This window comes from Eufriesea mexicana, unplaced genomic scaffold (genome assembly GCF_001483705.2).
Source record: "Eufriesea mexicana isolate 0111107269 unplaced genomic scaffold, ASM148370v2 scaffold2440, whole genome shotgun sequence".
In the NCBI taxonomy this organism is placed as follows: domain Eukaryota; kingdom Metazoa; phylum Arthropoda; class Insecta; order Hymenoptera; family Apidae; genus Eufriesea; species Eufriesea mexicana.
Window position 1 is genome coordinate 51375 of NW_016910498.1, and position 12789 is coordinate 64163.

Here is a 12789-nt window from a genome sequence, read left to right on the forward strand (position 1 = left end):
ATATATATATATATATAAAGTTGCATGTTAAATGATAAAATGTTTTTTATACAAATTAAATATTTAATATTTTGTATTTCAGATTTATTATTTCCTCATATTGAAAATCTTCAAGAAAATGCTTAATTCCAAAATGTGATGTCAATAAATTTGCCAAATGACATAAAAATAACAATGCCATCATGCAAGGGTAGAACAGGAAATATAAATTTCCTTCAATTTTTTAACCTGTCCTCTTAATACATATAGCAACATTATTTGTTATAAATATACTCTTAGATATCACAATGCAAGTAGCATAACTAGTCATCACCTGTTAATTATGGATTAAAACTTTTTTACTTTATATAAAATAGAAATTACAAAAAAGTAATATGTATTCAAAAATTCCAGGTTAAAGTTGAAAACATCACATAAAATTAAAAAGACGTACTTAGACTTTGTATACTTACCAAAATGATAGAGCTTTGTCATATGAAAAATCATTCAATACAATACCTGAATTTATAACACCTTTACATAATTTATGCTTTCAAAATTACATATATTTTTAAAAATTGTTCAATTATTTTTTCCAAATCTGGGTGAGGTAAATCTCATTGTACAAATACTAGATAAAAAAATAATGTAGCATTTAAAGGTTAAATATTAAAAAGAACTTATGAAATAATCGTAATTAAAAACTCAAACAATAGTTTAAAGGATTTTATTTGTTAATTTTCTTTTCTTTGATTATTATTTTGTATTTATATGTAATAGTCATATTCAGTCATTTGGAAATATGAAGTCATTTATACATTTCAGTGCCATATCTTTATGTTTGATATTTATATCTGTGATTATTAACTAACTAACGCGAAATTAATAACACGATTTATTGTACAAAAATATGTATCTAGTTGAATGCTTCATCATAAAATATTCAAGAAGTATTACATGGAATTCATACTTTTTATTTAACATTGATAGTGGACATTGTTTGTACCTTACAAAAATGATTAAAATCAAAGATTCTATTTTGAAATGCAACTTTTTCTTAGAAATGATATGAAATTTTGTTTTAATTATATAAGTAGTAATAAGTTTCATATTAAACAAATGACATGAGATATTAATACAAACAATAAATTTTTGTTATCTTCTTTTTATCGTTACCATTTATTTTTTGATTTTCAAAAAAAGTCTGATAGTTTTAAGTTGAAGTAACAAATAAATTTATAATTTGATATGATTATCAAAACTATGTGGTGAAATATTTGTCAAATGTTTCAATGTACGTACATGGATGTATGGATAATTCATTATTGAGGAAATTGTCCTGCAATGTGTGAAACATTTATGAAGGAAAGTCTGATATCCTAAAATATAATTTAGAATAGCAACATTACATCAGATGCCTCATTCATTCGTGTTCATAACAAACATTGAATACTGTATGTGTAGAACATTCTGTCATAATAATGAATAAACTTGTATTTACCTATATTTGTAAATTACATGCATTGCGCAATGCATAGACTGGGTTTTTGAGAAAAATAATATTAACACATTTACCTCATATTTACGTCCCCAGCGTAAATTTTTTACGTTTACGATTAGGGTTAGACGTAGTTTATAACAGGGTACTCGTTTAAATATTTTTTTGATACCTTTATATTTAATTATTTTTAGTTTACATATATAAAATCATGTCTCTATGAGATTTTTATTTCATTCATGATAATATTTAATTGTATGTTACAATATATTATGTAAAATGCATTTTTAATATAATTATTTTATATGTTCACTACGATGCTTTTATTCTTGTCATAATGTCCTATAAATAAAAATATTCTTATCTTTTAACTTTGCATAATATACAAGTTATAAAATTGTCGTTCTTCATATAGATATATAAAATATAAATAGAATAAAACATGCATGGAAAATAAGACTAAGGTAGTCTTGAAAGTGTATACCTCAAGAGATATAGAAACAATGTATAGTTGTAGTTCTTCTGTGTCAAAACTATTTTTAATTAGACTTTAAAAAGAAAGAAAAGATTGAGTATATAAAAATTAAATTTATTTTAAATCTCAGAAACTCTAGAAATATGTGTGTATATATATATATATAGCTATAACTTTTGTATATAACAATTGTAAATATATATGCACCTTTAAGTGTCTGTGGACCTTTTGTTAATATATAATATTAACAACATAATGAAATGTTAGAATACTTATTAAAATAAGTTTAGTCAAAATTATAGAAATTTTTATTTGTATAGATATACTATATTTTATTAAATTCACATATATATAAAACATACAACAATATTATCAGTAATGGGGAAATTCTGATATTGACAATTTATTTAAAAAAAGAATTTTATTCTTTTGTTCAGTCTCTGTATTGTACATTGTGGACAATCTAATATAATTTTATGTTTTAATTGTAAATTACATAAATCTGATAAAATTATTAAATTCGATTGACATTAATGTTTACAAAATAACTAAATAATAATCTACATTAATTCTATTATATAGAGTTGTTTAATCGAATATAATGGCACATGTTTCATTCTTCATACATAAAAATCATAGTGTTATATTTGTGACTTTATATATACATTTATAAACGTTTTGAAGATTAAAAACCACGGTCTATTGGAAATTCAGAAATTATTTTCCTTGACTTTTACATATATTTTTTAGTAGTTTGATCCTAGAATTATATATCTGATATTAAACATCATTTTTAATCACTTAAATACATGATACAAGTATTTTATTTGTTATTGGCCAAATTAAGATATTTCATTGTACTGTTTTTTTCCTTTTTTTTTCTTTTTTTTCTTTTTTTTCTTTTTTTTCTTTCTTTTTTCTTTTTTTTCTTTTTTTTTTTGTCAAAAATCTTAATACGCAATAATATAAGTATTTTTATTATTGCAAAATCGTGTTCCTTACATATTCGACACATAGTTTTGTAATAGAATAATTAATTAAACTCGCGCGTTTCCTACTTTTTTTAGAATCTTATTCATTTTACATTAATTACGACTTTCCTAGACATGTACATTATATATGATATTTTATAAGTATGCTTATTAATCCTCAGATAAGGCAATAGTAAAAGTACAAATTTATATATAGAAATATATAATACCTGTGAATAAAGTAAATAAACGCGCGGCTTCATTAATTAAACATTATAGTGTTTCCTTCGATATCTCTTCTGTTACAAAACGAGATTAAAAATTAAAGTTCTATGTAATTTCAAAAATAATCTACTCATATCTATATTAATTTAAATATCGTGTTACAATTTTAAATTATAAAATGTATATATTTTGTTGTTGAATAAGCATAAAAAAGACGCATTTATAAGTTAATATTTTTAAACAAAGAGGTATCTTATATTCATGTAATCAATAGCACATGTATGAATTTCCAACAATTACTTATGTAAATTTACATTGAAAAAAAAAAATTATTAGTAATGTAATTATGACAAACTGTATCTAATTATATTAAATTTAATGAGTTTATAAATAAATTTTCCTTTGTGCCACAGAAGTACATGTATATCTGCCTTATTTTATGCGCTGTTTAGTGTCTTACTGTATACTTTGAAATATGCAAACTTTTGTTTTTCTTTTTCTTTTCTTTTAAATTCAGTTTTGGAATATTTCAACCAAAATACAATTTTCTACAAAATACAAAAGAATGCTCACACATTTGCTGACGTCTACACTAACATTATCATCTACATTTTTTGGAATACAAAATAGGTAGTATACTATTACTATATATTGCAGGCAAATTTTTAACTTTAGTTAAATTTCGAATTAATACTCTATTTTAAGGACATTGCGGAATCTAACAGTATCTTAATTATTTGCGGAATGTAGTATGAAAGTAACGATCTCCTTGAATAATTTATAATTTACAAGCTGATTAAGAATAACTACTATAGTTCTTTAAAATTCAATTTAGATAATCAAATGGAATGACTATTAATTAACATTTTATATGATTATAATCGAATAATATTACTATAGCGATTTATAATAGTGTTCGCTTAGCTGCATCAATTCAGGGTTTTATTGATATAACTATTATAGATTTTAGAGTTAGGATGGAAAAATTGTGTAAGAAAGTTATATTTAAGCAAGAAGAACTTGTTGCGGCTAAGTGGATACTACCGAAATCGGCAAAATATTTTTAATATTCGCAGTACATAAAACATAGATAAAATGAAATAAAAATAATACTTAAAATAAACACAAAGTATAGAAAATTTTACGTGTAAATATTATATTTAATCTTTAACATAAATTACAAACTATTTAATTGAAAACAGCAATTAGTTATTTATATAATACTTTAAAAATACTGAAAATTAAGTTTTTTGTATAACCCTTGTACTTAGAAAAAAAAAGAATAAACGGAACATATTTTTATATGAAAGAGAATGATAAATATGACATTACCAACATTCAATTGTTTGCATTCCTTATGCAATTTTCATATTTTACAAAAATTACTACATAGTTACAGTGGTTAACAATTACATTTTAAAGAAATAATATACTGTATACCTATTTTAAACACATGTAAAATGAAAGGTAATGCTAAAACTTAATGAGGGTTGCTCCAAAAGTAATCACTATTGCTATATTGAATAAAATGCTTTCTTGTACTTTTTATGCAAAAGTAACATAAATATAGTACAACTATTCATTATAGTACATTTAATATAAAGACTATCATTAATAAAAATAAGTTGCATATAAATTGTACTGAAGTCACAAGAGTAAAAATTAATTTATGAAAATTATTGACATCTTAGAATGTATATAATACTACCAATCAAGTTGAATTTACTTCAAAATTAACATATCACATATTTTAATATTGCCTTGTAGTCATTGCTTTTAAGTTTATAATTAATTGTATCATAAATTTTCAATAGATAGTACCTTTTGAGCAAACCTTACAAAAATAAATAATTGATAATATCTGACATTATTTATATTAAAAAAAAAAGAAAGATTAAAAATCTAGAATCATACAGTATCTTTTTCAACTTTTGGCAGTTTGATATACTTTATTTGCTGCATATTTTACAGTTTAAATTAATTAAAAAAAAATATTTGGTATGAGGTATCTTTTTAAATATTGTAATTTTAAAAAGTATTATGTTTAGCATAAAATAAAGGAGAAAAACGAGCTTTAATATAATATTATAAATTATTGAATAGTAACTTTAAAAATTTTGTTTAAAGCTTAGTGATTTGTACATTAAAAAATTGTTAATAATAATTACCCAAAATAGGTGAAATAATAGCAACTAAAATCTTGGAAAGGTTCATAATTTAACAATTATTGGAGAGATCATTGATATGCTTTCATTCATAAACTTTATATCTGAAAGCATATTTTGTTGTATTATTTACATTTATGTACATTTTCGAGTTGAATAATTACAAAGAAATTGGAAGATTTAAAATGATGAATTTGAATACACAGGTAGTTTTCAAAGTTATTCAAAATACTAATATAAGAATTTCATTTTCAAAAGTAAAATTTATTCATGCACATAACTAATGATACTTGTTCTTGCACTGAGAAAAGAACACTTCTTTAAGAAAATGATTAGCTTTAATAAATTCTTTGGAAATAATACACTGTTAATACTTTTATATTTGATAATGTAATATTACTATAATTGACACTTTTATTTTCAAGTTCAACAAAGTAGGTATTTTTTTTTATTTGTATGATAATTTTAAGAGATGAAATTAGATATTTGTTTTCTATAGTTCTAATTTGTAATGAAAAATTTTTGTGATTCTTAATACATTTCCCACTAAAATAAATTGAAAAAATTTCATCTCTTAAGATCACCAACATATGTAAATAAGAAAATACAATACAGGTTTATTAAAATTGAAAAGAAAAGTATCACAATCACAATATTATTAATAAAAAAAAAATTAAAATAACAATGTACTCTTTTCAAATAATGTTATAAATATAAACAAATAATATAACTTTTATCATTTAAAATATTAGGATTGTGCAAATTCCATAATAATATTACTTTGCCAGAACAATAAAAATGTGTACCATTACCAGTAAAAATATGTATCATTATAATAAAAGAATTTTTATAATTTAAAAATTACGTAATATAATTATTGTAATCATTTATAAAATTACAATTTGCATATGTGGTCATTATTTATAATTACATGATGTATATCTTATTTTCGATTAATAATAATTGTTTTTATATTTTTAGAAAATTCCTTTTATCTCAAGAAAATGTATGTATTTAGCACACATTTAAATAGTGTATCTATTATCTTTTTGTTTTAGTAGTTTGCAAAATTTAACAGAAATTTACTTGTAATTATATGTAAAACATATATATGTTAGAGAAAGCTAAGGCTTATTTTAGAACAGTATTTATATTTCAATCGACTCACCTACTATATTCTTCCTTTTATTTGTACACATCATACCTATAAATAAAAATACAATTTAATATAAAATAATGTTTATTAATATAATGCATAATTGAATATTTTCATGTAGAAATATTTATATATGAATTGACATATATTTTTAATAATACGATATTAAATTTCAATTTAAATAAGAGAATAATGTTAAATTGAATTTAAACTTTGCATAAAGTTTAATAATATGAAATAAACTTACCTCATTTATATTCTTAATGGTTGTAAATTCATATAAATAAATATATTACATTTTCATCTTTTAATGAGATATATACAGACAAAAATATAAATATCATATTTTCACTTTCTCACTTATGCAAATGTTATTGGTTCCAGAACTTATAATTACAAATATCAATTTTGAATTGCGAATTGAAATAAAATCTATTCATCTATATGCACAGTTACATTTTTTATTACATAAAAGATTTTACTTGTAAGAAATTTACAAGATATACCACATACTAAAGTATCTTCAACTGTTGATCTTCCTTGTAGAAAACGATTACTTTTATCTTTGTTTTGAAATTTAATATTAAAATATTAAAACCAAATGATATCATTATTTATATATGTATATAAGATGTAAAAATATACAAATTTCACTTCACATATTACAGTTATTTAGTAAAAACATTTACATAGAAAACAAAATTTAAAAATAAAAACTACTTTATATTTGAAAGAAAACAAATTATCAAAAATATATAAAATAAAATTACCTTTTTTTGTAGAGACAAAACGTTTTTTTTGCATTTTTTGCTGATTTACAGAATAAACAACTGCATTTTTTTTCAATGTCGGTGAAAATTTAGAAGTTAATTTTCTTTTCTTCAAAGGTATATCTTCATCTTGAGTTGCAATTACTTGCCCTTTAATAGAATTTGATGGTTGTATATCTATGTTTTGTAATGACCACTTTGCATTAGATTTTACATGATTATTAGAATCTTTGTTTATATTTTTATCTGTTATGAAATTCACTTTGGTAATATTGGTATCAACTTTCATATTTTTTTTTGACAGTTTGAAGCAAGATTTATTTTCAAGTATATGTGATTTCACTGATATATTTGAATCTTCTGTGATGTTATCTTCCATGATGCATTGAGGATTTTCTAATTTATGATCTTCTTTGTAGATTATGTCATCTATAGGATCTTCTTGGAAGTTTAATAAAATTTGTTGTTTTTCTTGAGACACATGTTTTAATTGTTGAATAGTTGCACAATTTAATTGTTTGTGCATGTTTTTAGATGTACATAAATTTTGGGATGATGTTTTACAATATGACGTGTGAAATGTTGATAATGGTGAGTCACATGTATCTTGCACACCTTGATAATTCAGAGGATTGATAATTGTAATCTGTGAACATCTTAAGCTCAATTCATTTTGATTAGATTGAGCAATAGATGAAAACAGTTTTTTTTCTTCTTTGTTTATTTTAATTTTCTTTTTACACTTTAATGTACGTTTTGATGATCTAGATTGTGCACTAATTTCTGTTCTATGTTTTGTCTTACGATTTTGTTTTTCTTCCCTATTATATTGCTTATCTTTTTGAATATTTCTTTGCTTCAAAGAACTTTCATCTTTATGTTCAACTGTGTATAATGTGTCGGTATTACATGTTATTAAATCTGTGGAAGACAATAAATCACAAGAATCTAGAGATTGTTTCATTACCGAAGGACTAGTTTCAAGGTCTACACATGTATACTTGTTTGATGATTGAACATTATCTTCCTGTTGATTTAATATGCAATTTATAGGTACATTTGATGGAATATGATTAGAAGTACAAATTTCAGGCAAACCTCGATTTTTTATATCATTGAATGATTGAATTTGATTAACAGTATCTTTTTTTTGAAAAATATAAGATTTTTCTATAACATTATTAGTATCAAACTTATTAGTAGGACTAGAAAAACTGCATTTAGGAAACAATTCTTTCTCTTCAGAAGATATGTTATCTGAATTGACTAAAATAGTTGATTGACCAGAGAATAAAGGTGTAGTTTTAATTAGTGAAGGAAATTCACGCACTTCTTCTTTACTTGTGTTTAATCCAAATCCAATTATATTTACGTTACTATCGACGGAATGATTTTGATTATTACAGAATTCTTTATCCCTTTGTGAAAACATGTTCTCTAAATCATTCTTTTCAGATGTTATTTCTTCAAAATTCAATTTCGATATATTTAAATTTTTTGTAGAAAATATTTCATCCTCAAAAGTTTTTTTAATTAACCGTGGATTAACTGCCTGTATATTTGAATATATATAATCATTTGAAGGAGAATCCATATTTGTTAAATCAAAATCAAATAAAGAATTTAATATCCCAGTTGTTCCAAGGCTACCTTCAGGTAATAGTGTTTGAGAATTTTCTGTATCTGACAAAATATACTTCTCTTCTGTTTCATTACTATGTATTTGTTCGGATTGCGAAAAAAATTCTGTAATACAGTTTAATACACTATTTGAATTATCATAATTAATTGGTGACATCAATGGAGACTGTGAATCTTCCCAAATTTCTTGTTCATCTTCAATAGTTATATCTCCATTTAGAATACTATCTAAAATATCAATATTTTCAAATTCATCTATAGAACGTGACTTTATCATATTACTTTTTTGTGAAAAATTTTGTAATGTAGATTCCCAATGTGCATTTCGATTTGATTCTTTGGTTTTTTGCAAATCATGTATAAAAGATGTGTCACATATTTGATTATTTGTTAATGTACTAATTTTATGTTGACTTGTTTTCTGTACCTTGTCTTTTATAATTTCAAAACTTTCATTATTTTCTTTCTTAATAGGTTGTTCAAATTCTGATTTAATGTGGTTATGAATGAAGCTTGGAGTTGATTTATTTTCAGGAAAAATATTATTTTTTTCATAAGAGCGATATTCTTTTGATTGGGATGTCGATTTATGAAATTCATTTAAGAAATGAAAATCTTGACAGTTGCATACACTTAATAGATCTTTTTTTCCATATAGTTCTAAAATTCTACTGAGCTTTTCTGTATTCGTCAATGAATTAATATTTTGTATCCAATCTGATGATGATTCTACAGACTGATTTCCTGAAACTGTAGTAGAAACACTACATGCATCCATCTTATCTAAACATCCTAGTCGTTGTTTCTCTGCATGAACAGTCATAATGTGTTCACCAATACGATTTAAAACATCCATACACTTGTCAAGATCACTTAGCATACATATTATATTTTTGTCACAAATCGATGTTTTATCGATAATATTATTATCTGATGTATTCTGTGTTACATCTTCATTCTTTATCATACTAAATATACTATTATTATGGTAATTAAAAGGTTTTACTTCAATATTTTTATAGCAGCCTGTGCATTCATGAATTTCATGAGCAATGTTTTGTTTTATGGTTTCTATTCCTTCTGAACTATGACTGTTTATTGATCGCAAATCGTGTAACTGACAATCGCTTTGTACATAAACAGATTCATCTTGGCAATAAGCATCTTTTTCCATCACATTATAATCTGTATTTGTTGGTAACTCTTGTTTTATAGATTGTACATCTGTAGTATTATTTTGGCACTCCTTTGACAAGTATATTGTCTTTATGGAACTTTTTGGCTGAGAAAATGATTCTTTACCCTGAGTACTTACTTCACTAGATTCATTGGCTGTATTTCTACAAAAAAAGCTATGTTCAGAAGACATCGTGTTTTCATCCCTACTTTGTCCTAGTAGATTTAATATGGCTTTTGGTTCTTTAATACTTTGTCCCATAGCACTAAGAAGTTTCAGCAAATATAATATTTTATTGCGCTGCATATCAGTTTGTTTTATTGTTGAAGTACATGTATCACACTGTGTATGTTGAAACATATATTCATTACTTCTTTTATTGAAAATATGATCGTGTGTATTTAGCGAATTATGAATATTATCTTGGACTGATTTTTGTTCTATTGAAGTATAACTTTCTGTACTTTCACTAACTTTATTGTCCGAAATTGGTAAATATTCTAAAAGAATATTGTGAGAAAAATTTTCAGAATTCTCTGTACTATGAGCATCTGCAATTTCTACTTGATTTTTACATTTCACTTCATCAATTTGTTTCTCTATTTTATACCTTTTCTTCATCATTTTTAACCATTCTAAATTTCTTTGACTTTTCTTCTTTTTCTTTTTACCCATTCTTAAGTCATCTTCTTCAGTCAAATCAATCAATATTACTTCTCCAGGTTTTAGATTTGATAACTTTTTATATTTCTTAAATTTGTTTCCCTTTTTTATTGGAAAAAGTTGATTGTTACCTTTATTATTTTTTATTTCATTTTTAAATGGATGATTATTTTCTGTGTTATTGATATTACTTTTTTTACATTCATAATTCGTAAAATACTTTTGAACATCATATAATAAATTCTAGAAATAACAAAATACAAAATAAGGGTCAAAATATATTAATTAGTAAAAATAATAATATTGCATAATAAAAAGTTTACCTGTGATGACTGTGAAGTTGAATCAGAAATTTTTGTTAAATGAGTATCTTTAAATTCAACAGACATTGTTTCTTCAAATAGTACAAAATTATTACATGCAATTTTTAAGTCGAATACATCTGGGTGCAATAACCAAATAGTTTCATTTTCAAGTCCTGCAGGAACTTTAGGTAGAATCTTCAATAATTCATTACGCATTTTTGGGGTACATGGACCTAATATAGTTAGAGCCATCCTATTCACTTCTTTTTTCTCCTCAACAGTTTCTTTTATTCTTTTCCATATTTTTAACAGGAGCAAATACCTGACATAATCTATATCTGTTAAAGATTCCACACTTTTTTTGAAACTGGCAAAACTTTTCCTAATATAAGAAAAATAGTTCATATTATGTAAAAAGAATCAGTTTTGTTATAGACTAATTTTTTTAGACTCAAATGTGAAGGATATAAAATATTTACATACATGAATATAAGGTCACAAATTTTAGAATACTTTTTAGCAACAAGTTTAAGTTTAAGTAGCACTCTGAAAATGTGCTTTTCCGAGTTATCTGAAACAAGGATGAATATTATAATATAAATATTACATTGCTTAATTTACTTAATTATCCATGTTTTAAATGATGTATTTCAAAATACATTAATTTCATTTTATTTTGCATTATATAATTTGTAAAACATTTTCTATTTTAACTTACTTAAATATATCCATAATGTTGAAAGAAGTTTTGAAGCAATTTTAGAAGAATCCATAGTGTGTTTAAAAGTTTTCAGTTCCATATCTATATATATTCCCAATAACACTGTCATTTTATTTAAATATGAGTTATTATCACCAACGTGCTTTAAAAACATTCATATATATTTTAGTATTTTATCATTTATATTGCATTAATAATTAATGATTTTTAAACAATACCTCTTTAATATCATTCCAGTAAAGATGAAAAAAGGTTAATGTATTACTTATATGATTTTTTAACTTTATCATGTCCAATGTTTTTTCACAATATGTATTTATACTAGTTAAAATATTTCTGAAACATATGATGTTAATTAATTACTTTTAAACTATAAATTATAACTTTTATATATTTTACCGTAAAAAGTTTTTATATATTTTCACATGACTTAATATCAATGAAGTAACTATCCATATATTCTTGATTTTCATGTTTCTTTGATACACTTATGGAACTATTATGCATCCATATTAAATCTATTTCATCTCTTTCATCCATTATTTCCTTTTTATAAAAATCTGCTATAAACATATGAAGATTTTTACTATATTTAGTTATTTTACATTTATAATTATATGAGAGGTATAAAACAAAATTTAACTATCAAATTTAGATATACAATATAAAAAACTGTTTTGATACATACAAATGTGATATTTTTAAATCATAATTTAGTGTTAAAGAATATTACTGACTAATATATTTATTTCCTATACCTCTCATGATATATTATAATGATAAAATTTATTACTTGAAGAATTATTTAGTAAATTGTCATTTAAAGTAAAAAAACTGCTTACATCTGTGTCTTGTGTAGGATGTGCCATAATTTTCATTAAAAATAATATTATTAAACCTAGAAACAAATAATATCACAAATATAATATATTATCATGTATCAGTATTTTTCTTGCTTTAGATAAGAAAATGAACAATGTCAATGGATTTCTAAATTTATAGCGTTTATAAATTTGCTAATCCACGTTTATTTTTTAATAGAT

The 12789-nt window shown here is 23.2% G+C and overlaps 1 protein-coding gene across 1 annotated transcript; it reads right to left on the minus strand.

Moving 5' to 3' along the window:
- Positions 1 to 6461: 6461 nt before the first annotated feature.
- On the minus strand, positions 6462 to 12286 carry LOC108550002 (uncharacterized). The gene is given in 8 exon segments (XM_017903596.1): positions 6462 to 6517; positions 7240 to 8703; positions 8755 to 10963; positions 11044 to 11407; positions 11509 to 11596; positions 11744 to 11888; positions 11965 to 12085; positions 12087 to 12286. Coding segments are annotated over 8 exon segments (4647 nt in total).
- Positions 12287 to 12789: the final 503 nt, after the last annotated feature.